Source organism: Carassius auratus, unplaced genomic scaffold (assembly GCF_003368295.1).
Source record: "Carassius auratus strain Wakin unplaced genomic scaffold, ASM336829v1 scaf_tig00002576, whole genome shotgun sequence".
NCBI classification, from domain to species: domain Eukaryota; kingdom Metazoa; phylum Chordata; class Actinopteri; order Cypriniformes; family Cyprinidae; genus Carassius; species Carassius auratus.
In genome coordinates, this window is record NW_020523459.1 from 435,258 (window position 1) to 462,934 (window position 27,677).

The 27,677-nt window shown below is 38.0% G+C and overlaps 1 protein-coding gene across 1 annotated transcript in view; it reads right to left on the reverse strand.

Annotated features, from left to right (window-relative positions):
• Positions 1 to 2,150: 2,150 nt before the first annotated feature.
• The window catches only part of LOC113069860 (ski oncogene-like), a 61,962-nt gene continuing 36,435 nt past the window's right edge, over positions 2,151 to 27,677 (reverse strand). The window contains exons 2-7 of the mRNA XM_026242935.1: positions 10,033 to 10,152; positions 9,362 to 9,477; positions 8,316 to 8,593; positions 6,945 to 7,273; positions 5,716 to 5,946; positions 2,151 to 5,201 (exon numbers count right to left, since the gene is read on the reverse strand). Of these exons, the coding sequence (XP_026098720.1) occupies positions 5,007 to 5,201; positions 5,716 to 5,946; positions 6,945 to 7,273; positions 8,316 to 8,593; positions 9,362 to 9,477; positions 10,033 to 10,152 (1,269 nt within the window). The 3' untranslated portion in view covers positions 2,151 to 5,006. The remainder of the gene's footprint in view (positions 5,202 to 5,715; positions 5,947 to 6,944; positions 7,274 to 8,315; positions 8,594 to 9,361; positions 9,478 to 10,032; positions 10,153 to 27,677) is intronic.

Below are 27,677 nucleotides of genomic sequence, written 5' to 3' on the forward strand. Positions count from 1 at the left end.
AATGAATAATAATAAAAAAAAGGGGCATGTCATTTTAGGCTTTAATCTGAATAGACAACAGACGAGGCTAACCTGTGTGTAAAACAAATACAGCGAGCTAATTGTTTTCATATGTGAGGTTATGGTAGTCATTTATCTGTCTTTTGGCACAGGAGCATCCAGAGAGACAGAAGAAATCCAACTTTATGTTTGTAGTCATTCCCCTGGGAGATTAAAAGAACTACATTTCCCGTAACATTACTCAAGTCTTCATCATACTCAAGTCTGCCGGGCCAGACGTGCAGTCACACAGGGTCAATTTGAATTGACTGATGTCCATCTCCTTAGGTCCACTGATTCAATAATGCCATCACTGTTCAATGTCACATTCAAAACGGAGCACTTCTCCCAGCTTTCTGAGAGCATAGTTTTTCATTTCAACATGAGATATCTGTTTAGTCAATTACAATTGAAGACAAATTGTATTAGCTAATTTACATAAGCCAAATGAAATATTACTAATTTTTTATTTATTTATTTTTCAAGTGAATTGACATGTGGCCAGATATGATGACCCATACATACTCGGAATCTGTGCTCTGCATTTAACCCATCCAAGTGCACACACACACACACACACACACACACCAGAGCAGTGGACAGCCATATTCAGTGTTAACTTTTTTTTGTGTGTAATTCATTATCATTGTTGTTGTGATGTCAATCAAAATATATAATTTGGATTGTGATTATTTAGATGAAATGCATTTTTTATTCCTTTATTCACATGCAGTTCCTCATCTTAAACGTAGACAATGGCCCTGCAAAGGTACTTCCTGAATAATTAATCAGCAAGCTTCATAGATCTGATTCATTGGCTCATGTGAGCCACTAATACCATCAATGAAAAGAGCTCTAAATTATACCTTCATTTCACCTGTTAAGCAGGAGCAACAAGCAAACACATTTTCTTTGAAGGATCAACAGAAAGAATTTTTCTAGTGAATTTATCATATATAATTAAGATATGTCTAGGGACACTTCTAAGTGAAGGTGCAGTGAAAAGGTTGGTTATTTCCAAAGAAAAGAAGGAAGGATGATGTTCCACTGAAACTGAAATAACAAACAGAACAAAAGGTTTCTGGACAAACAACTTTATTTTTTATTATGGGTCTATACACTGTACATCCTGACACTGCAGTATATAAGCCGAACTACTTTCAACTCTAATCTCATAGAGCTCTCTATCTTACATTATAGTCCATGTGGGGGGGTTGACGTCTAAAAGGGAACAATCGGCCAGATGCAAGTGTATAAGCGGCATCAGTAGTAGAAGAAAGCATAATCTCTTACATAAAAATAGTTGCAAAGTTTATAGTATATTGTTATAGCAGCAGTGAAGGGCTAAGATGATATATCAGCATAAAAAAAAAACAAAAAAAAAAAACAGATTGTTAAAATAAGATTCTGAATGCCTGATTCAACCAAAACTGATGTTTTTGATATTTACTTGAACGTAACAAAACATTAATAAGCAAAAAAAAAGGAAATAAACAGATTAAAGGACTGAATATGCTTGCACTGGGAATACAACTTTTGAAATAATTGTTTTTTAAAACATTCTCTTACATTTTTGTTTTTAAAAACACGACATAAAGTATATCAACATTATGCAAGGTTTTTTTTCTCATTCTGACAAAAAAAAAAGAAACAAATAAACAATATACATTTATGATACACTTTTTTTTGTAAAATGAAAAGAAAACGGCTATATACATGGTGAATTTGTACTTTCATCATCGGACTGGCTAATCCTGTTCATTTATCAGTGCACTCTAAAAAAATGCTGGGTTAAATACAACCCAGCGCTGGGTAATATATGGACAAACCCAGTGATTGGTTTTGTTTTTGACTCAGCGGTTGGGTTACTGCCCAGAAGTTTGGGTTAAACATTTAACCCAGCTGTTGGTTGAAAACAACCCAGCCACTAGGTTTGTCCATATTTAACCCAGCATTTTTTTAGAGTGTGATGTTATGTTATTATTGCTGTATTTTAGATCTTTTTTTATTAGCAAAAAAATGGCTCCTTTTAGAAAAAAGTCTGCATTTTTAGTTTTATATTGGGAGCAAAGGAACCTCTGTGATCAATTTCTCCCTTTTTATAGAAAATCGCAAACAAAGTCAACTACACATATCAATTTGCGTGTAAAAACAACTACAAAACTCATCGGAAATATTATTATTTCTTTTTATTTTTTGGTCTGTAAAAACGCACAGCCCCTTGCTACTGTTAAGACACTGAGCTTCCTATAGACCCCCGTTTAGTATCTTCGCTGTAGCCTGCAATGGTCAGGTCAGAGCATATCATATCATTTCAAAGGCTCTTTTTACATTTATAGCAAAAGTAACCTCTTAAATATATGTTTGAATCCTTAAAAAAAGAAGAAAGAAAAGAGTTTATTTATTTCCGATGTACATTTAAAAGCTATCTTAGTATAAGATTTAAATTTTTTCTTTAACGGTGGCAATTGGAGCATTAAACTCTGCTATGCATTTTTCCTGTATTTAATTATAGAAAACAAAAAACAAACAAAGGAATACTGAAAGACTGGCATTAAACCCTATCAAATAAGCTGTGGCTTGCTCTTAAGCAATGATAGTCAAGTTCATTCTGGCAAAATGGGGCGAGCCAAAGAGGCTCCCCCAAATGACAGTGCAAATGGGACGTCCCGCTCTCACCATCTGACCGCTGTCTGGAGCAGTTCAATGCACCTTACAGTCGGCCACCGTGGAAACGGGCTCAATAATTGTTCCTCTTCTGGAACCCCAAGGGCCCAAACACAGGCACTTGAGGGTCTCCAGCATTGCATATGCACATAAGATTTGTATTTAGCCCAAGAGTAATGCCGTTAATGTTGCGTTTATGATTGTTAGGAGCTGAAATATATTGTTAAGAGGTTTTGTTTTCCTTTGTAGTTAAAAACAAGATTAAAATTGCTTTATATTGCATAACAATAAAACAACTTACATATAGTTTTAATGCCCCATAATGAATATACGAATGGCAGACTTTTATCTTTTTCTTTTAAATTCCATGCATATTAAAGAAATGACATAAGCTTGCTATTAAAAGAAGGAACATAAGCAATAAAATATTCACATAATCTGAAAAAACATCCGCTATAACAACAACAACAAAATGAAAAGAGCCAAAACGTAACATACATTCTGATTGCATTGTACCCAATGTATATAAATCACTTATAAAATATATGTATTTTCAACAAAATCTTTTTCAGCTAATTGTGTGAGCATTTAAAGATGTATTTATTAAACCATCTAGACGTTCTTTCGTTCGTCAGCCATCCTCTTCTCCTTTTGTACACTGTAATACACTCTTGCTCACAGCCGAGAGGAGCACCTGCATTGATTTTTAGACTCCCTTTTACCAATGCATGACAGTTTGTGTGCCCTTTTCATTCCAAACGGTTTTAAATCTGATTGGGAACTGTTCAAAACCTGTAGGAATTCAGGACAGTAACAGTAACACTTTAGCAACGATTATAATCATATATAGATAACTATGATAAATGTTGAATTAAAGTTCGATTGAGGGAATGGATGTTTGAGCCGTTCACACTTCAGCAAGCAAGCATGTAGAACCTTTTTTTTTCTTCTCATTCTTGCGGTTTTATATACAATATTTTGTCTTAAACACATAATTACATTGCATTTATTAAAACGGCATATAATTAACAAAATGTTTATTTAAATTTTATATTTAGGAATACTAAAAACTCTCTGAGATAAATGTGTGGGAGCGTAATGCATTTAAACAGTATTTTGTAATGACAAAGTGCGATTCATTATTGTAAAGTAAAAAAACAAAGCTTAAAGAAAAAAGAAACATTTTTATATTTACATATTATAATTTACTTAAAAAGAACAATTTGTGGTTCTTGATCACATGCCACCTCCTGCCCTAGAAGATGCATTTTTTATGCTTTTCGTTTATTCTCAAAAACGGCCGCCCACGTTCGTGAGCCGGGCCGGTTGTCAGCATCTCAGCCCACGGAGAAGCTCTGTACGCGTGTGTGATGAGAAGAAATCCAAACCCTCGCAGACCGTAGGAGCCACAAACCCCCGATACCACACTGACCACGATCTTAAGGTTTTGACCCTCAAACGCACTCGTGGCGTTTCACACCACAGCTTGCGAGGGGAGCATTTGTTTGCCATTAAAAGAAAGTGCTCTGGCTTGATCATAACACTTACTTGAATACAAATATCTCTCCCTTTCAACAGCGCTGAACTTCTCCACCTCTAGCTCTCCAAAGCCCTTCAACGCTCTCCTGACCAGTATCTCTTTCCCATTGTTAAAGATACAAGTGTGTGTAACCATTTGTCTCCATGGCTTCTTTTAACTAGCATAACATGTATGTACAAGTAAAAGGGGGTAAATCTGAGGCTTTGATAAGTCACTGAAGTTTTTATCTCATACACGCTCACTAACAAGTCTCTTAAATAGCTTATTACAAAGTGATTTTCGTCTTAGTTCCTTAAAACGAGATAGGAAATGACAGGAATTTCTGATGGGATGATGATGAGTCCTTGTCTCTTCAATAACAACGTGGACCGGACAGCATGCTTAAAAATTGCTGTGTAAAATTTTTCATCATTATTACCAATTGTTTTGTCGTAGAAAAGTCTTAGTTTCAAAATGTGTTCAGTTTCAGGCACAGTTAGCTGTTGTGCTATCGGCTTCTTTCCGAATGGACTTGCATTTTTTTCTCTTCTTTTTTACATCTGGTTGGAGGCGAGGTGCATTTCAGTGCTCTCAAAGTAAACCTTTTTCAAAAATGTCTCTAAATTTCATCAAAAACTGTTCAGGATACCTCCGGATTTGCGCTGGCTAAGAGGCAGGTGGGTGGGAGTTCACCCGCGTGCTAGTTGACATGATTGGGCGGTTGGTGCTGTCAATCAGGACGGTGTTGATGTGTGATTGGGCGGAGTCAAGAAATAGAGGATTAGTTGGAGTCTTTGGCGGGTGGGGATGGTGCATCTGTGCCATTCTTGCTGGGGCTTTTGGGCCACAGCTGTTCCTGTAGCTCCTTGACCACTCTCTCCAGGTGCTCCCTTGCATCCCGCTCTTGCATCAGATCGGCTCTCAGCTGCTCTCGGTCTGCCTCGGCGTGCTGCAACTTTACTTGCAGGTCTTCAATCTGGAAACGTACCATATAAAGATGATGAAAGATGAATAAAGAGGCCACAAATTAGAAGCAAATCAAATGCTACAGCGCTGCCTATAGTTGCACTGTATTCCACATGTAGCTTACAATGTATTCTAATTTTCAATGTGTGAGTCTGAAACACACAACCCTGACAGGAAGTAACCCCGTTTCCTTCTGAGAAATGAAACGTGTCTTGTCAGATTTGCGAGGCCAAACCCAGTCTGAGAGTTCATTTGAAAGTGTGTGTGGGTGGGGTGTCATTACATCAATCTAAGCATACCTTCGATTACTCTTCATTAAACAGACACTTGTTTATCCTGAGCCACTTCCAGTACATTTATAGCACCGGGACAGTCCCTCTGGGAACAATCTGTGGTTTAGTGTCTTTCTCAAAGGCATAACAGCTCTAAATCACACCTTTGAACCCATGACCTTTCGGTTACTAGCCCAGATCTTTAAACGCTTATCTCGGTAACAGCGTGTGTATGAATGTGATTGAACTAACCTGTGCGGAGTACTTGGCTCGCAGACGGCCGGCCTCACAGCCCTTGTCACACACTCGTAGCTGTCTGGCCTGCTCCAGCTCTCTCTTTAGCCGAATGCGTGACTCGTTGGCCTCTCTCATTTTCCTCTCGCTTTCAGCACGCAGACGCTCAATTTCCTTGCGCAGGTTCCTCTTCGCCTCGGTTGCTTCGCGGAGCTTCTCCTTCTTAGCAACACGGAGAAACTCCAACTCCTGTGGAAGGCATGGGAATAAACTGATGATTACTCATTCTGAAATATGTGTGTGTGTGTGTGGGCATGTTTTTGTATAATGACATGGGTATGACACAGGTATTACAAGGAGAGGGTGACTTATGAGGACATAACCCATGTCCCCATTTTTCAAAACGCTTATAAATCATACAGAATGAGTTTTTTTGAGAAAGTAAAAATGCACAACGTTTCCTGTTAGGGTTAGGGTTGGTGTAGAGCCATAGAATACACAATTTCTACAGTATAAAAACCATTACGCCTATGGGATGTCCCCACTTTTCACAAAAACAAACGTGTGTGTGTGTGTGTGTGTGTGTGAGAGAGATATTGAGAGAAGAGAAATAATGTGACTTATGGAAACATTAATATAATGAATACAAAAACACAAGTCCTGTTTTAATGAAAACTGCTATGTTTTAGCCCATACTTGAACACAGAGTTGGTCTGGATTTTTCATGAATGAAGTTGCACTACATAGTTAAAAAAGGGGTTGCACCCTATTCAGTTTAGTTTCTGTTTAGTATACTACTGCTAAAACAATGCAGTGTTGTTATTTTCAGAAAGATGGCCATACATATATGGCAAAATATATATGCATACATAATTATAATAATTATATTAAATATAACCTTAATTATATTAATAAAATAATGGTGCTGTTGATAGATAATTATATAATATATCATATTAAAGATATTATAAATGATTATATTTAAACAGAATATTAGTGAAAATTATATATAATTAACATATATTGCTTTATGAATATAGAAAGTGAAAGTTCAAAATCACATGTATGACTCATCATTGCAAAGATGAAATATTTCCTCCAGTGTGCTGTTGTGTGAATTCATTCTTACATACATTTCTGCATTATATTCAATATTACAATTTTCATAACAATGGATTAAAAAAAAAAAAAAACATGTTTCATGAATCAATGTCTCTGTAAATGTGTGTGTGTGTGTGTTTGTGTACCTGCTGGAGGTTCCGTTTGGCCTGTAAGGCAGATCCCAGCTTCTCTTCCTGTTTTACCCTCATCTTTACTATCTCGTGTAGAAACTTTTCCTTCGACTCTTTTGAGTCCAGGCCATTGTCAAGAGCCTGCCTCAGAGTCTCCAGCTCTGACTCCAGGTTCGTCATGGCATGTCCCTCCCCCCCAGACACCAGAGGACCTTCTGGGGGCCCGCCGGCTGGCGTCAGAACTGCTGGTAAGGTGGCTCCGGGGCCAGAGGGAGAACTCAAGTCCTTAGCAGAGCTCGAGGATGTAAAAGATGGGGAGGAGAGTGAGGAAAGCGATGAGTTGACTGAAAGAAAAAGAAAAAACGAGATCGAGAAGAGACATAATTTAGTGGTGGATCAGACTACGTGGGCTTCATTGGTTCTCATATCTGCCAGTTTTTTCAAGCACCTGTCAAACACACAAGATGCGCTTTGAAATGAGCTGTAAAAGATGAGGAACGAAAGAACCCTTATCGATTTTCTGCCACATTCACACAAGAGCTGTTACTGTTCTAATCCACCTCTCTCCAGAGCGCTCAAGGTCGACTGAAAATGAACTGTGTGGAAATGAAGTGTGAACAAAATCTTAATGTATTTAAAGGAGCACTTTTGTTTCACAACGCAGTGACAAAATCAAGGGTAGCTGTTAAAACACTCTAAAACAAGATCAATTATCCTAAAATTGCTCCTTAAATACATTAACATTATGTAGCATTCCTTTATTTATATAAAAGGAAATAATTGTGATTCGCCTCTTATTTTGTAAAAAAACTTGAGTAAGGCATTTTAGATACAAAGTAACATGTACAGCGTTAATACTTGTGGTTTTACTGTCTAAACAGTGTGTATTTTGCGCCACACATGTCCAATGTGATTGCATTCATCATTTTCCAAAGTCAAAATAATTTTGTCTGTGATATTACATATTGTTTTTAATTGTATTGTACTGTTATTTATATATGAAAACGTTTAATATAACTATTTTCAAATGTAATTTATTCATCTGATGGCAAAGGTGAATTTTCATTAGTCATTAGTTCAGTCTTTAGTGTCACATGATCCTTCAGAAATCCTTCTAATAGGCTGATTTGTTGCTTAAGAAACAATAATCTTATTATTGATTAATCTTGAAAACAGACATACGTAAAATACACTTTTGATCAGCTAAATAAAAATAGCAACTGTAGTAACTGTTACTTTTGATCAAAGGTAGGTTTCACAACAATATAATGTACAGCATAAATAATTAATTTATTTTCTGCTGTCAGTAATGCTTAACATGCTTTGAGGCTGGAACATTCTTTTAATGAAATGGGATGACAGTGAAAAGGTGCGTCGTGCACTCACATTCCTCACGGCTCTCCACTTCCACCTCCACATCTGAGTCTCGCTCCTCCTGAGAGGGTGGCAGGGGTTTGCTGGCAGTGGCCGAGGGGCAGGGCTGTGGGCTAGGGTGGGTCTCACATGTCAACCTTCTCTTCCTCCCCCTGCTGGCACCTTCGCTTTCCCCCCCATGTGGGTGTGAGCTGCTGGGTGCGGTAGGTGAGGCTTGCCCTCCTTTCTGGAGGGGTGTCAGAGCTACGTTGGGGGCCACGGCGCTCTCCAGGCTCTTGTAGTTGTAGAAGCTGCAGAAGAGGATTTGGAGTGAGTGAGCAGATCACATATGCAGTGATGCTATTTTTTTGGTAACAGTACACAGATGATGCACTACAGGTTGCTGTATGCTGTGCTTGCGTAATGGCATTATCTAACATCATCTTAAAGTATGGGTTATTTAGAAGTGAATAATCCAAACCAAATGGCAGATTGACAGGAAAAAAGCATCTCTGCAACCCACAAACGAAGGGTGGGGAGAGAACAATGACTATTGCAAACAGTTTCACAGAAACCGATCTGGGCTCAAAGCAGTGACTCACCCTAACCCTCTCTAGTTTACGATGGTAAAGTCAAAACCACATATATCTAAGCAAACATTGGCCAACGGGCTTGCATCATCCACCTCTGGACAGAAGATCTGAACCTTATGCTGAACCGCAAGTGAGCATGACTAACAAGCTAGTTTACACTGGTTTCACACAAGTGAACATATAAACACCCTTTCTCAATGTTCCAGTTACAAACTTTGTGTACTATATAAAATCTTACATAAAATGATTTCACTGGTTGATTTGGTGGTTAAGTGGTCATCACAAAATTAACAAATCAGTTTGGTGAATCATTTTGTTGTTGGATAGAATCACTTGCATGAACCAACTGAACAAACAAATTTTCTAAAAAAAAACCACACTTTTTTTTGTTTTCAAAAGAACTGAACTAATATGATGCAAGTATTGACCAATCAGAATTAAGATTTTTTTTTCGAGTGCCATGTAATATTTATTCTTATTGTTTACCTGTCGCGTAACATGCTAGTAGGTCTGCTGCCTCCCTCCTTATCGCCAACAGAGATGTTTGGAGACCATGGCCTGAAGGCAGACGGTCTCTGTCTGGGCTGGATGCAGTTGAGCCCCTGCAGCAAGACAGAAAGCTGTTAACAGTTGTCTATTGTGTTGCATACTGTGTTTTTCACAGTAGAGAACACAATCAAAATGCATTCTAACATGAACACAGAGAACAGAGACCATCTGCGCAGAGAGCATGAAAAATATTTTTTATTTGCCGAAAGTCTCTGGAATTTAACAGACAAAATGAGAGAGACAGATAAAACAAGCTTGAAGAATGACCAGCAGTACAAGTACAGTGAGGTCACTGTGTCTGCTTGAAATCGGAGAACTATGCAAGCCTATTTGCAGGCTCTCTTCATTTAGGAGAATTGATTTTTTTTTTTCTTTTTTCAAAAGAACATCATCAGTTATTTGGGGTTGAGATCATGTTTCAGAAGAATTTGATTCTTTGTGGCAAAAAAACAAACAAACATTTGCTTGGCTCCAAAAATCTTAGGAATGGCCAGGTTTTGTACACAGACTCGTATAATATTAATATATAGATAAATATATAATTATCTGAACTCCATACAACTATGTATCCTACTACAACAACAACAACAACTAAAAAGCTTTGTAACCTTATTGGCTGATGCAGAGAGGGATCGTAGCCAATCAGGTTGCTTGTCTTTGTCTCCTGAGGGCGACTGTGCTGGAAAGTCATCATGTTTAGACTTCTTGGCAGGAATGGGATCAGACGCCTAGAGAGGGAAGAAAAGAAAGCCAAAAAGAGAGAGAAACGATGAGTGTTGCTCAATATGAAGAACAATGAAGTCATCGTCGTTCTGATTTGTTACATTTCATGCATACGCTTTCGGATCAGTGCACTTTGGTACTGTCTAGTCAGGCATTCAGATGCCCTACGGCCCTCTGTAAACTAGAGAACAGTAATAGCAGGATCGATGCATGCAGTCGGTCACATTAAATGAGAGCCGCGCCAGAGGGTGCCTATCACTTCAGACGGGGCTGTGAACTGCAGGAGACAGGTGCAAAGGGAACGTTTCCGAGGAGTAAAACTGTGAATGTTAAATTTAGTACGAGTGTTGACACTATGTGAGACTGCGTGTATGTATGCCGGAAGGAAAAGGTCGGCTGTATTGTTCGGATGCTTAATAGGTTGAAAGAACCATCTGCTTTCATGTTGCCACGTGAACACGCGAGTGCAAATATACGCCAAGCCAGTATTTGTTTAATTCTGTCACTAATGGTTGTGAGATGACCTCACTCCTGCTGGATTCCTCACTGACTGCAGTATAATCCTTAAAATACACTGTCCTTCCTTTTCTACACTCTCATTTACTCTAGAAAACCTGCGGTGTGTGCCACTCACACCTTTCTCACTAATTAACACATGCCGCAGACATTTAAATGCTCAAATAATGCACAACGACTGGACAAGCTGTATCAGCCTCCGGCTATAAATCTGCACCAGCTTTGTCTGGTGGACTTTGAGAGCCTGTGAGAGCTATTTTCGAGCAGGGCTTCTCGTGGGAATGTGAGAGGAACCCAGCTGACAAACTGCAGCATCCCGGCCTAGTGCCCTAACTGGCCCGGCAGCAGGGGCTTCTGGGTAAGATGCTTCCAACTGGGTTGCACGGTGTCTGGAAGGTCTCTTTTATTTCCAGTCAGAGATGCAAAATATTTAGTTTTTGAATAAACGCAGTGGGGGAGTCAATTACTGTCAGAGTGAAAAGAGGGTCATTCATGCAAAAGAACACACTTATGGGCTGGTGCTGTTTGCATAAATGAATGATTGCGTCACATATGACCTCATTTAGCAGCAGACCGGTCTGCTTGGGCGTGGCAAATTTTCAGCAGCACAGCGGGATTATATGACCCCGAACACAGCCACTTGCCACGTGCCTGTGTTTATTCATGGATTAGACCTCTGACATAATGGCACCAAATCTGGGAGATCTTCCCTGGGCTAGAAAAGGCCAGAGGTTTCTACATCCTAGTACATCAATTAGATAGGGTGCTTACACACAAGAAAATATGGAGAATGAGATCCAAGCAGAAAAGCATAAGAGCAAATAGACCCAATTTTCATTAGTCAAAGGAAAGAATACTTAACTAATTCAGACTATAAATGTATATTAAACTATTATTAACTTTTTTGGACTATAACTTAACTTTTTTCACACACGCACACACACAGAATGGAAATGATATATTCTAAAATAATAAAATAACTTGTAGTATATTAAAACAGTTCAGTTTATTTTTTAATATATATTTTTTAATTATTTAATAATATATATATATAATATAATATAATATATATATATATATATATATATATATATATATAATTCCTTTTTTTATTATAAATAAGATTTACATTTTATATATAAAATTAAATAAAATATAGACACACACAAACTGTTTACTGTAGTGTAAAAAACTATATTTAAAAATATAAAAACTAAAAACTAAACTGAATTGTTTTAAATGCAACTGAATGGACAAACAAGTGAATTTAGGCATCACAACATTATATAATTGTAATGAACGCAATGGCAGAATTCTAGACTCTAGTTTTTGGACTATAACTTAACTTTTTTCACACAAACGCACACACACAGAATGGAAGTTATATATTCTAAAATAATAAAATAACTTGTAGTATATTAAAACAGTTCAGTTTATTTTTTATATATATTTTTTAATTATTTAATAATATATATATATATATATATATATATATAATTTTTTTTTATAAATAAGATTTACATTTTATATATAAAATTAAATAAAATATAGACACACACACACACACACACACACACACACACACACACACAAACTGTTTACTGTAGTGTAAAAAACTAAATTTAATATAATAATATAAATATATAATAATATAAAAACTAAAAATTAAACTGAATTGTTTTAAATGCAACTGAATGGACAAACAAGTGAATTTAGGCATCACAACATTATATAATTGTAATGAATGCAATGGCAGAATTCTAGACTCTAGTAAGCATCCTTATAAGACCATGCTAACTGCAGACAGTCAGATGACTTCAGTCGGGCCACACTGCAGGAGAGAGGAAGTGACCTATAAATAACATCCTTGTAGCTTCGTCTGGGTCTTCCAGCTGGACTCTTTGAGGTCCCCCTACAACACATCAGCCCAAACCAGAACTCTGACACTGACTGGACAGTCACTCAGATAAATATATAAGTATATACCGTACAAAAGACAAGTCAAACAGACAAAATAGAGATTTAGGATTTAATAGTGGACTACTACCTGACAGCCACTAATGTGTGCAGTTGAGACAGGGCCAGAGAAAGCCAGAGATCTTTCAATATTGCTACTGTTTTTATCTTCTACTTTGTATATTAGACTCTCTATCTACCAGACTGTCGTTTTCACAGTCATTGCTTCCTCTTTTCTTTCTTTCATCTGATGGGCAGCAAAGGGGTCTCGTTTCAATACCCCCTTTTAAACTTCTCACATCAAACAATGTGCTTACTGGTGTGAAAATGGCACCAACCCATGCTGCATCTTAGTGTGTGTGTGTGTGTATGTGTGTGTGTGTGTGTGTGTGTGTGTGTGTGTGTTTGTGTTGTATGTGACAGAGAGCATGCTGTAGACTGGCATCCAAAGCACTGTGAAACATGTAGACAGGAAATCACACCTTTTGATATGAAGCAGGACGCAGCAGCATGCGAGAGACATACTTAGATATGAGCTCAGCCCCGAATAAAGCACTAAGCATAATCTCCCTTTTGTCTTTCTGACCTTGCTTTCGTCATGTTCATTCTGTTAGAAGACAGTGCATAGATGTCTTTAAACTGACTAAATAAGATAATCGCACACTAAAAACAGGAGTTCACAGGATGGACAAGTTTCTGCAGAGCGGTTTAAAACTGCAGGTGTCTGAGGAAGGGCGGAGTGACACACACAAACACACACACACACACACACACACACACACATTCTGCCTTGCACGTTGGTGTGAGAATGGAAAGAAATACTTTTGCTAGAAGACTTTTATGTTGCCCGCTTGAGGGATGACAGAGGAAATGTGTTTCGAAGGGCTGAACACCCACATGAACGTTCTCTTCGTGCCACATTACACACAATTAACCTACTAAACAAGCTAATGGGGTTGCTAAATCGCGTCTCCTGTCTCGACATCCTCATAATGCCACCCCTCCCAGTCTAGTCCTGTGTTTCCTGTAGCACAGATTGCAGGATTTCCCTCCTAAACAAGCAATTGCATTCCAAACAAACATGACTGACAGAAACTTCCTGATGTGACGCTAGCAATGTAAACATCTTCCTATGGTCTCGCTGTGTTGCTGCTTAAAAAAGCATTAAGCCAATAAGAATGTAAGTGATTATACTACAGGAAAGGCACAATGTGAAGCCAAACATTAAATATGAATTTTAAATAATTAATTAATATTTTGTACATTACTATTTTACCTCATGCTCTGACTAAGAATGAATAAAATACTATTAGTATGATTATAAAATACCATTATTATAATTCATATTAATATTAGTATGAATATTTAAAACTCTCCAAGTAATATAGTGCATTATAAAAAAAATGAACACAATCTTAACACAAAATGTTTTAACATTGCTCTTCTAATCAGACGATTAGATTCATAAATATCTGCTTTAGACTTTTTTATAGTTACTCAAATTCAAATCTGGTTATCGGAAAAGTTGTGACTAGCTTGACAAGCATGGCTGGTTCCCATCTGTGAAGTTCTCCACAGACAGGTTTGATTGATGAATGTTGCTATTTAACTGTGAGACAGGTTAAGACTATGAGACAGGTGTTTCTGAAACAAGCTTATATATCCACGCAAGTGTGAATGCCAAAAGAGTAAACCAGTTTTTTTGTTTTGTGTGAGCGTCAGTGTGTGTAAGCGATACTCCACCCTCTCTCTGACCTGAACATGGCCTCCCCCTTGAGCTGAACTACAGGCCTCAACCGGAAGGGAGGAACTTCCTGTAAAACTAGCAGAGCGCAGCTCTCCCTCTCTCCCTCTGTCTCTTGCAGCCTTCAAATGGGTTGTCATATTTCTCACCAGGCAGTGACCACAAAAACCTTAACCGTGCAGGTGTCAGACTAAACATGATCTATATGGTCCACAATGTTGCATTTGAAAGAGTCTTTGTCCATACGTTGAGGTGATCAAAAGTGAAATCTCTCGTTTAACTTCGATTAGAAAGACTGTCAATTCTAGGTATGAACTTTCTTTGCGTCAAGCATCTCAAAGACATACGCAAAAGCATTCGGCTTCAAAGAAAAGTCCTTTCTTCCCAAAGGAATACGGTTCGATTGGTGGTAAACGTGTTGTTCTCTGAGAAAACTGGGTTTTGGGGAGGTAGAGGTGTAAAGTGTACGAGTGGTTTTCTCTCTCATGCGTTTGCTCTCTGGGCGAGTACCCAGCTCATTAGGAACGTGGTGTCTGTACTGCTAGACAAAACACCTCCCTAAATATGCCAGTGAACACATACAGATGTTTGCTGTTTTTCTCACTTCCTCAGATGTTTGCAAGACTCTTGTGACACTTTTGTGTTTAATCGCGTTTGTTTACCTGTAGATTTGATCTACAGAGCATTCACACCGAATACGGTTTCAAATAGTTTCATCATTCATCATCATTCTTTTTTTTTTTTCAATTAGTTTTTGCTGCTTATAGCACATTGTTAGCAATAAACAAAAATAAAATGTGAAAGTTTAAAGGGTTACTCCACCCCAAAATGAAAATGAAAAAAACGAACACAATTGAATATATTTTGGATGAAAACCAGGAGTGTTGTGACTGTCCCATTAACTGCCAAGTAAATAAACTGTGTTCAGCAGATGATCTCCAAAATTGTGATGCGGAGAGACACAGAGGAGACGAATTGTTGAATAATGTCATCATAACTTTGTGTACAAAAAGGATTTTCGTCACTTCATAACATTACAGTTAACCACTGATGGCAGATGGACTATTCTGAAAAAAAATGTCTTTTATAATTTTCTGGACCTTGACATTGCAATTTACTTTGCAGTCTATGGGACAGTCACAAGCCTCCCAGTTTTCATCCAAAATATCTAATATTGTGTTCTGAAGACGAACAAAGCTTTTACGGGTTAGGAATGAAACATTTTCATTTTGGGGTGGATTATCCCTTTAAGCTAAAGTACTAAAATGAACAAAAATTTGAGAACTAAGAGAAAATAAAACTAATAAAAATGACAAAAATTTAATTATTAAAAATGTAATGAAAATTTGAAATGTTGGCACCTAACTGAAATAGGTTTAAGCTGAAGTACTACAATGAAAGCTATGCAGAAATGTAATAAAATAATAATATAATAATATCAAAATATCAAAACCATGAAAAATTAAATCTAATTTAAATGTTTAATAAGTGTTATTATTTTTTAATACTGTTATAAAAAATATAATAAATGAATATGTGATAAAAATAATTTTACACTGTATCCAAAATTCAAAAATTTGGCCTATTTTTAGGACTCAGATTGCATGGTGGGTAGAAATATTTTGCTGTACATTGTCGAACAAAGGTCTCTGCAGAGAACTTAAGCCTGTCATTAGTGTCTGTGGTGTGTGTGTTTTGAGGTTGGACTTCCAGGAAGAGTCCAGTGACTCCAGACATAACAAGGCCGCACAACACTCACAAGTGCACCACAATAAGGCTAAGCAACTATATAAGACCATCTCCTGCAATCGCACATGCACACACAGTCCAGCACGGACTTCATTTCCAGACTAAAAACCACAGAGCAGGACACAAACGCCGCCGCACACACAAGACCACATCTAAAGTGAGACAGTCTGTGCAGCTGCTTGCTTGTATATTCAACTAGAATCACACACACACATAAGCCTAGTGTTTTCTAAACTTGGTCACACCAGAGAGGAGGGATAGGGTTCCACTTCCTCTCCAAATTTGCTTTGGCAACAGCTTGTGTGGGAACGCAGTAGATCCTGTTCCCTTTGGACACATTGGGGGCAAATCCGTACAGGAAAGACGGTACACGTCCTGCTTTTTTCACAACTGTCATCACACACCTCGGTGTAGTCAAAAACGCATTCAACGTTCCAATCTGCAAAACAAACTTTATTCAAAATTAGAAGCTGCAAAGTCAACTGACAATGTAGAGCAGTAGAAAGAGAGGGAGATGTATATAGATAAAGGACGACAGAAAGAGAGCAAGAGAGAGCCCTCGGGTGCATGCAGACGTGGGCAAGGAAGAGAGGAATCCAGAGAGAAGCATGAATCTATGACTCATTTACTCTCAAAGTTAAAAGCATCTAAGAGCAGGATAATCACATTTCAATGTTTTTCAAAAGTTGTTGAAACTGCTGAGGCTGGATCCTAATGGACGCTTATTGATCTATGAGTGTATGTTGCTTTCTTCTACCATGTCTTACCTCGTGTCTACTAATAGCTAGATCTCTAATCTCTGTTTAGAATCAGCTTTTTGATTGATAGTCGATAATCAATATAATAACCAATATCATAAACATATATAGTCATATCATAACCATATCATAAACATATTTGTCTGTTGTTGTTTTTTGAACAACCAGTTTTTTTGGTCATACAAATAAATCTACAAATATTTTTTTAACAAGTGTCAATTATTTTTTATGATGGATAAACTAAACAAAAAAACAAAGATAAATTGCTTTATCTTTGGATAATAATTTGAAATATTATATTCTATCACATTACATTACAGACTATTATTTTTGTATTTTTATCATTATTAATCATTTAAATTATATGATATATAATAATTTAAATTAGTAAATATTATATGATTAAAATATTTTTTTTTTTTTATTAAATTAAATTAAATTGCACATATCAATCCTACTAATAATAATTCAAATAAAATGCATCTATTTGACAATTCTGATTTTGTTACTGATTATAACATTTCCTTAGAGTGTGAGACAGTGGTGAACTTGCTTTCCAGCTTTGCAGATGGCAGTCGTTCTAGCAAAGTTCAAACGCAATGACAGTTTAAACCCCCTCGGGAGAGAAGCCTCTTTCAGCCAGGGCTCGTTTTTTTCCCTTCTGCCTTCTTTTCTCGCTCTCTTTTTAATGACTGCCTTTCGGTGCTGTCAAAGGAGCCGCCATCGTGAGCGTGCTCATAAAAATATTCAGAGAGCCTCACCGAAAAATTCCAGCATTTATGACATCATAAAGTTAACCATAGCGAGACCGAAAGAGTCGGAGAGAGAGATTTCTCCCATTCTTCATATTAAGAAGAAGAGGAAAGACAGACTGAATGAAAGAGAGAGGGAGCAGGTTAGTCTTGGTGACAGGCTGTCCGAATTCAAGGATGTGCATAGTGACATATTTTTAAAGTGGATAAATTTAGAAGAAAAAAAAATCTAGATCTAGAAAATAACTAGTCAGTTGTTGGACAACTCATCGCTTTTCAGTTCCAGCATGGACACATTTTAATAACTGTGGATGAATGTGTGTGAATCTGTATGTGTGTGCAGGCATGTCCCGTTCCAGACAGCTGGCCCTGGGATGGGGGTCTCACACTCGCATTGGTGCTCAGTGCTACTTCGGGGCAGTGGAACACTGCGAGGTATTTCGGTAGTCTCTGCAGAGTCAAACGCACATGTCTGTACATGTGACGGATCGAGAGAAGCGCCAAAGCAAACACACACTCGCACACAATAGGAAACATGGCCTACACACACACTCATTCAGGGAGATTCAGAGGTCACAAACTCTTGAAAGAAATGGAAGGGGAAGGGAAATTAAAAAAGTGATTGATTCAGGAGGACGAGTGTGTGTGGCACTGACTAATGCTGAACTAGCCAGTTCAGACAAGAATGTGTGTGGGTTGTCTTTTTACTTGGTAATCCAGTTATTATTGTAGCTAACCCTACTATTCTCTATCACTTTCTCTCCTCTATCACTTTTATATTTATTTATTTTTTTTTTGGATGAGAGGCCTTCTGAGAAGCTTTCTCAGGACACTTGTTTCATTTCTCTGGACATTTTATAAGAGGTATTTCAAAACAAACATTTAGCAACAATGCTAATGCAACGCTGATGTAACACTAATGGAAGTTTGGTGTAAGTAAGATACACGTTTAAACTTTTTTATTATTTTAATATTTTTTAATTGTGATCAAATTTCATATAATGACAGTTTTTACAGATTTTTGATCAAATGGTGAGCATAAGAGACTCCTTTTAAAAACATAAAATCTTACTGACTCTAAACTACTGAATAGTACTGCAATCCATTTTTCAATCTTCTCCCTTCAATATTTGTTCATTTTAGACTACTCTGAGAGACAAGCAATCTTTTGTGAAACTCTCATTTGTGATTAGTCATTTCCTATATGCAGGAAGTACAAGAAATATGACAAACAGCGGCTGAGTGGCCGTCTCTCTCTTCTCTTTCCATCTGTTTCGCAATGTACCATTTTCCCTGTTGTCCGTTTTTAACTCTATAAGTCTTGCAGTCAACGTGAATTGAGAAATCAATGGTCCGTTTACATCCGATTTGATTAAACACCAAATCAAATAAAACAAATAAATGGCTCCATGTTTCCCGTCTGTGGCCCGAAGAAACAATTGCGTTATTAATAAAGAAATCATTCGGAAGGAGGCCGTTAAAAATAGCAGAAATAGGGGATGACACACAACAGGACGAACTTAAATGACCCCATCTCCCGTGGCAATTTGTTTTTTTGTGGATGCGGAGTCCTTCCCATGTGCATGTCGGTCAGAACCAGCTGAGAGTCATGAAAGTATTCGGAAGTGTGATGGAAACCCGGGACTATTATGGAAAGTAGGAGACCACTGGGGAATGCTGGGGACAATGCATGGCCTCTGTTCCTGACGCTGACCCACCCGGACCTGTGCACCACACATATGGGATTCGGCTCGGGGGTATGAGCCGATTTTAATTAGCCCGAGGACTCTCCTTCCGCAGCGGCAGGAAGGAGAGACTAAAATAGAGATATATATATATATATATATATATATAAATATAGCAGCGTTGAGCCGCCACACAACTGCCCAGCACCCAGCAGTCTCCTGAACAGGGTTGAAAAAGCAGAGCCGACTATCCTGGTGGAAAGAACAGCTGAGAGAGAGAGAGAGAGAGAGGGTGAGATGACCATTCCTGACCATTACAACCTTAACTCTCTCCCTTTAGCAGCTGCGCTTTCCACTAGAAAATCATGTCCTTATTTTTCCACTGTCTCCCATAGCAACTGCAAAGCTGTATCTAAATAACAGAACAAAGACTTCTTTCCTTTCTTTTCTCCCGCCCTTTGTCCTTCTTTCGCAACTCTTAGTTAAGGCTAGAGATTCAGATGCAGTGAAGAACTTTATAGGAATAGGTCAACCAAGATAAATGCAATTTTTTTCTCACCCTTCTCTTGTTTCAATCCTGTATGCTTTCTTTTCTTTTTCATGAAACAAAAGTTTTTCAAGAATCATTAGAAGGCTTTTGCTATTTAAAATGACCGTTCATAGTAAACATATGATTATCTATATATATATTTGGGGCCTTTTTTTCTTTTCTTTTTTTGAAATTAATCATTCTTGGATGCATTAAATTGATCAGCAGAAACCGATTTCTTTTTCAAATAAATGCAGTTATTTTGAACTTTCTATTCATCAAAGAATCCTGGGAAAAAAATGTATCAGGGTTTTCGCAAAAAAAAATAAAAACATTTTTTTTTTTTTACTGTGATAATTAAGCACCAATTCAGCAAATGTACAGCATATGTACAGTTTAATTATAATACATAAAAACAGAATGTTCATGTTTGGGTGAACTGTTCCTTCAAGTACAATACCTACATATTATTAGTTTATATGCTCTATATGGATGGATGAATAAGTATCTGCACATGGAAAACAGCACGGACACCAACTTTCTGAGAAGTCAACAGGTGCCAGCACTGGATTGAGGTCGCAAGGTGATGTGAACACAGGACACTGACTGGGACGTGGGGACGGAGATGACGACCAATCAGACAGCACCACCAGGCCAGTGCAATTTAGCATGTTAATGCCATGTTCATTTACAGCCAGGCTCCAGTCTGTGGCAAATGAATGGTAGATGGCCTCAGTCTAACACAATCACAGCTGACCCAGACAGTGCTCCACTAATGCAGACCTGGCTCTCTGGCTTTGTGCCTCACACACATTCCTTGCATGCACGCACACACTCATGCACGCACGCTTTTGGTTTCTGCCTGTTAACATTTAGTTAGCAGTAATGTGTTATATCTTCATGCTAACACAAGCATTAGCAGAGCTAAGCCTCCACACCTCTCCTTTCACCAAAATCACCATTTCAAGGAAGTAAGCGCTTAAATTACAACTCTAAATCCCTAACTAACAATCATGGCATGTTCCTCTCTCCAAAAGACAGACAAATCCTCTGTAAAAGAGCCACGCTAAAGGGATTTTTCACAGCATGGCTTCAGATCACCAAAGTCTGGTGGTGGCTGCTAGAAAGCAATCCACACACATACACAGGCGGTCCAGACAGACCGGACAAAACGCTTTCCAATCTGAGAGGAAATGGGTCATTTTCATCATAGATGGAAATGGGAAAATGGCCTCCCATAGATGGAGAGTAAAAAAGAAAGCTTATCGTTTCAATGCAAATTATCTATCTATCTATCTATCTATCTATCTATCTATCTATCTATCTATCTATCTATCTATCTATATAAAACATATATTCATGTTTTAAAGTTTCAACTTATTTAATTCAATGAGTTAATTCAATAAAAGATCTAACTTCTATCAGACCAATTCTAACTGGTGAGTCTTTCATTAAAAGAATCAGCTCATTCGAATCATTTGCAAACTGAACAATGTTTGTGGTACAGTTTTTTGATAAACATATCACATTTTTTGATTATATATTTAATCCAGACTGTGAAATCACAATTAACAGAATTTCTGTAACACAGTGCAGTGTGCTGTGCCTAATTCAGACAAGAGCATGGAAATTCCTAGAGACAAAAATAAAAAATAAAAAATAAACAACAACAAAAAATCAGAGCACATGGCCTTTGGGTGGTCTTGGAGAAAATGCATTGCTTAAGCCAAAAAATAAATAAAAATAAAAGTGTTATTCTCCACTGTATTTATTATAGTATTTTGGAGAATGTCATTCTGTGATACAAGAATGAAAACCTTCTTTCCCGCCCCCTTTCTTCCCTTCAAATGAAGCATTTTGTAGAGGTGCGCTTGCAGTTGATGAATCAATAAAGAATGTCTCTGCCCACAAACAAACCGGTCGTAATTGATCGGAGAGAAGTCATTGGCATTGATTCTATCTTTATGTTGATGTGTGGGTTAGAAGAAGTGATATAAACCAGGCCAATCCAAAGATTCCCACTGATTTCCTGGATGGAAACCGACAGATGCACTGCGCTGGGTTGATTGCATGTGCATTGGTGGCTCGGCTCTTAATCCGCAAGGTACGTTATCCATCGACGGGCAGATGGGATTATAATCCACTCGTATTAGTCGTCCCAACCCAAACAGACTGAGTACCTTAAAACCATAATCCAGACCCTTCCCAATACCCAAAGGACTAAAACATAATTCAAATCTTAGCATGAAAGATAAAAAAAATTGTTGTGTAGAAATATAATGACTGCTGTCATTATAGTTAACCACTTTTTAAACAAGCACGCACAAATTGCTACCAGGGCCTGTTTTGATGGAAGACTGATCGGCTTAGTCACATCTGAATTTCTGCTGTCGACCACACACACAGAAATACAAAGAACTGCTGGTGGCCCACGTGGTATTAGCATCCCAGAGCAGGAGGTTTTTCTCCTCTCAACGCAGGATTGGAAAGTGTGCCAGAAAGAGAGACAGAGGAGGGTGACAAAAAGGGGGCATGGGAAAAAATGACTCTGTGCCCAAATGCCCTGTCCTACTTCTGTCAAGCAACTCTAATGCCTGTCTTGCATAAGTCATATGCGTTTCTATATTCTGACTGTGCTGTTTCTATGTAGATCGAACGGCCATCTTTGGCCCAGTGCAGATCGAGAGAATTAAGTTTATGTTAAAAACAGTTTTCTTTGTTTTTCAAACCTAACAGACCAACAGAAGCTGTTGGCGGGAAAAGCAAATCTTGCACTAAACTCATAGAGTGCTGCAGGATGATGGTTAAACGCCTTAAAAAAGTATATTTTCATGTTTTATTCTACTACATATCACTACACCATATTCATCACAGTACAAGTAATCAGACATTACTGATAGTCAGAAAATGCAGTTTAGTCCATGCCGCAATGCACTTGTGTTTTATAGATTTGGTTAGTGCTGGTTAACAGCGGTCAACACATACATACTGTACATGGACTGTGACTTTAACACACTGCCCTGCACTGCTGAGTTCACACTTTGGCCCTCTTCAAACCAGCAATCAATTATCAGTCTAGCCAGAGCAAGGGCAGGACACATGAGACCTGGGTGGCGGTGTGTGTCTTGGCTGGTGTCCATTGCAGCTCAGGCAACTCTAAGCGTGTGCATATGTGTGTGTGGGTCTGCTAGAGTCATGGGGTTAAAGTCAAAACCAGCACCTGCTGCTCTTAAGATAGCACATTACAGTCCTGCAACTCGAAACTTTACATGGGCACACGTGCTCCAAAGACCCATTTTCACACTTTAACTGACTGCAACAAGATATTTTGTAGGGTGCATGATGCGTGCCCTAAAAAATTTAGGATTTACTAAGAAATTGCATTAAAAGACATTAAATTAAACATAAAATTTAGTTTTGTTGTATTTACAGCTTTGAAAATAATTTTTTACAATGTAGGTACCATTTCAACTATCAACCAATTAGTGATTTTTATCATTCATAATATTGGATGATATATGATATTTTATTTTTCTCTTTTTTTAGGTCAAATTATTATGAAATTAAATTACATTTTATTAAATTATATTGATAGATTAACATTACAATGTAAGTAGTATTTATATCAACAAAAAAGGCACAAATGTGTGCAAAAGGCATCCTTCTGACACGAGTAAATAGAAAAACAATAAAAAACATTCAGATCATGTAACGCTCTTTTTATGATGGTGCCTTTAGAGCATTCATGGGAAACAGACCATTTACTGATGGCATCTCTTTAAAAACACAGTGACCACAGCGCTGATGGAAGGACCAGGTGTTAAACTGATAAACAGTGAAAACTGAAATAATGTGGTAAAAGGAGAGGGAGAAGAACAACTGAGGGGTGTGAGGGATGAGTGCAAAGGCCCTAAGAGGGCTGTAAAAAAAAAAGAGGGGGGGGGGGGGCTGTAAAAAACTGGGGGTGAAGTTGGGTTCGAGCGCTCACTCTGTGTTTAGGTGGGTTCATTCAGAGGTGAGTGACCAGTCCTGAGTCGTAAACAGTCTGAAGTTTACAGCCATCATTCCGGTTGTTGTTCCCCCACCCCTTATCAGGCTGAAGAAACCAAGGCTGTTATAAACTTCACGCGGAGAGGGGGACAACTGCTCGCCAAAGCCAGGTCAGGGCAAGCGAGAGGGGGCATGTGGAGTTCAACTGTCCACCCTGGATTTTTAGAATATCTTTTATGATTTGATGCCCTGTTCAAAAAAAAAAAGCAAATAAATGGGAATATTTTGAATGAAAAGAAAGGTAAAAATAAATACAATAAAATAAAATAAAATGTAAATTGTCAGTCACAACTGTGATCACTAGAAATACTGGCAGATATGTTTAAGGATTGCTTTAACTTTGGTGGTGAAAACATTCATACTCAAAATCTACACTCATGGTTTGATGACTTGGCTTAGAGAAGAAGGGCAAAAAAGGAAGAGATGTAAAGAAAAAGAAAGTGTTGAGTGGTAGGGGGGGTCATAGCGGATCTTGATTCCATCTGGTTTGTATCAAAACAAACATGAAGAGTGAGAGACAGACACTAATGTTCTCCTCCTGGATGAAGGGAGGTGTCAAAGAAATAACAGCAATGAAAAAAGAAGACGTGGGAGAAGGAGGAGGAGAAAAAGAGAGGGGTAAAAAGACAGGATGTTGTGGTTGAAAAAAAAGAAAAAAATAGGAAAGGGAAAAAAGTTTGGTACTTTTCTCACTGGAGTTTATCTTAATTAAAAAGGATTGGTTTTATGTGACTGCCGGAGGGGAGAGACAATTTACTGCAAACATGTTCAGACAGACTGAAAGACAGAGAGAGAAAATATCTTGGTTTGGGTGGTTCTGTTTAACCTTATGTTACATGCGGGTTATAGACACTGAATGTACTTGTTTTGTGTAGGCAAACGTGAGGCAAGCCACAAAGTGTGGCCAAAAATCCCTTTTCAGCAGTTATCATTATATTTCAGGTTTGACAGGATTGGGGTTTTATAACTAGCACTAGTCTTAGACTAGTATGACACCAACAATCAAGTGCCGCGTACACAATGACAATAAGTCATCATGAATAAGGGTGACATTATTGGATTGGTAACGATTACTCACGTCTAATCATTTCACACCCAAGTCTAACCTGGTTAAATGATGTCTAGGACAAACTCTGAACGGGTCAATCAAACCTGCAACTGAACTGTCATTCTAAACACACAAGTTTCTCACTAACTGTTTAGCACGCAGACAGGAAGATGACTATTTCCTAAGGGAGAACAAGCTCGATTTCCTCATTGTGCGTATGTGAGTGTATTTGGGTGTGTGTGTGTGCCAACAGCGGTGGCAGAAAGAGCAATTTAGTCGAAGAATGTGTCAGTGCAGGAAAAGTCTGTCTGACACTATAATGGCACAGAATAGGAAAGCACTGACCTCGTTCTCACCCCTATCAGAAAACACATTTCAGTTATTCATTCACTCCATCCATACTCACATTCCTCAAACATAGAACGAGTCCACTTAAAAAGCGCAGTAATCTTTTATCGCTTCATTTGTTTGAAGCTGCAGAAATTGTTATTCACACGTGAAAAATTCTACAGTTGAAATAAGGAAGATCTGCACAAAAGAATGAGCTGAAAGGTATGAAACACTTTAATATCCACTGGCTGTATTCAAATGTACTGTATGTGATGCATATTACACTGCGTCCTGATTAGAAGAGACAGTAAAAAGGCAAAAAAAAAATTGTACTAACAAACTGTGACTTCAACAAGCAATAGAATGTTTTGTCGGACATGTTCTGCAAATTAGCCCCGCCCACAGCAAAATCTAATTGGTCCAGTCTACCGCTCTGCATAACTATATATGTTCTGAATAGCTGTGATTGTGTTACATTTGCATTTTAGCATTTAGTGTGCACAGACGAACTACTGGAAATGCATTTGTCGATAAATGTTAAAGAGAGCAGTTTTACTAAAAAAGGTAACCTAGATTTCAGGGATGTTATTTTAAAAAAGCAGAACAAAGGCTCCTCGTTGATCTTAAGAAGATATTTTTCATTCCTCTTTTGCAGACTAAACTATCATGCACACACAAACATGCACTAGTCAAAACTTTCAAGCAGAGCCAAAATTGGCAATGTTATGCCAGATGTGATCTTAATCCACTGACCGAAATATAAGGGTCCAGATGAGAGCGATTCTCTGATGCATCCGAGCAAACAAAATCTTGCCAGCTCTACTGTGCCACTGACATTCTTTTAGGACACAGTGCCAAGCAAGGAGCATGTACCCTATTTGCTAGGGAGTGCCAGCCACATAAATGTGTGTGAGCTTGTCTGGTTTGTGTGTGTGTGTTTGTGTGCACCTCTAAAGGTGGGCATGACCGTGTTGGCATTGCTCAAGTCCTAAGCAGGGCCGCTGCATACCTGAGCACACCTGAACTCTGAGACGATAATCTGATAGCGGACGTGCACGTACAGACACGAAGCTGGAAATTCCTTTCCCTCATTCACAACCCCGAGCTGAGAAAAAAAAACAGACAGGCCTTTCTTTCTCAGTCTCTCTCTGAAGTAGCGAGGCGTGTCCAACTGTACATCTGCGTGTCTGCGTATTTGTTTAATGTAAATCTGCCTTTCGAAAGTCTTCAGTGAGGCAGAACGAAAGCTTAGACTGTGACTGAGAAAGAAAAAAGACACCCTTACAAAATCACTAATCCACACCCACCCTGCACGAAAATAAATAAATAAAAAATGGATATTGATATTCACTGCTCTCAAATTCATTTTCAGTCCTAAAAACCTAAATGCAATTTGTAGTTTTTTAATCTAAATGTAATGAACTGTAATATTAACCTAAATTTGTTCTCTAATAAAACATTTAATACATGAAAAAATGCCATGAACTATTTAAGTGAAAACACAATCAAAGTTCCAAAACGATTAACTAAAATGGATGATTTGAATTGATTCATTTCAGTGATTCCAATTCCATTGTTCACTGGTTACGAATCAATTCACTGAACAATTTGAATTGATTTATGGAATCTGTTCAAACTGTCTTTTTTAATGGACTGATTCAGAACTAGGATTCAACGATTCATTTGCGCCACTACTAAAATGTTCCCCGGAGTCCCTAAACTCAGAGACACCATTAAAACATCTATTTCCAACTCTTTTGAACTCAACAGTTATTAGAACAGCCTGTAAGAATGCGTAATAAATATGCATTAAAATATCCACTGCTTGATTTTAGATCGCAAGGGAAACATATATAGCATGAATATTTGACATATAACAAAGCTCTTCCATCCAGACTTCACAACCACCCTCCCAGATCCCCCTTAAATTAAAAAACCTACACTAAAACTAATTTCCTACACTAGGAGATGAGTGACTCTCTCACACACACACACACACACACACATACTGACACTAAAACACACAGTCATTATGAAAGTGCCTTGGGTTCTAGAGCCGGGCTCTCTTTAAAAGTTGACCTTTGCCTCAGTTCAATCTGTCGAATAAACCTCAAAGCATCAATCATCCCTCTCAGAGCTCTATCTCTTCTTTTCTCTCTCTTTTTCCCTCTGCTAATGGGTCTCATCCCTCATTCATGAAGACAGACAGGAGCGAGTTGTAACCCAGCTCATAAAAGAGACAGATAGCGTGTCGTACGTAGAGCATATGCATCATGAAAGAGGGGCAGAAGAGAAAAGGAAGAAAATAAGTTTTCCTATCCTTTTATCTTGTTTCATTATCATTTCATGTTAGAATATTTTTGGGGCGTCATAAAAAAAAAAGAAAAAAAAAGAAAAGAATGTGTGTGAGACC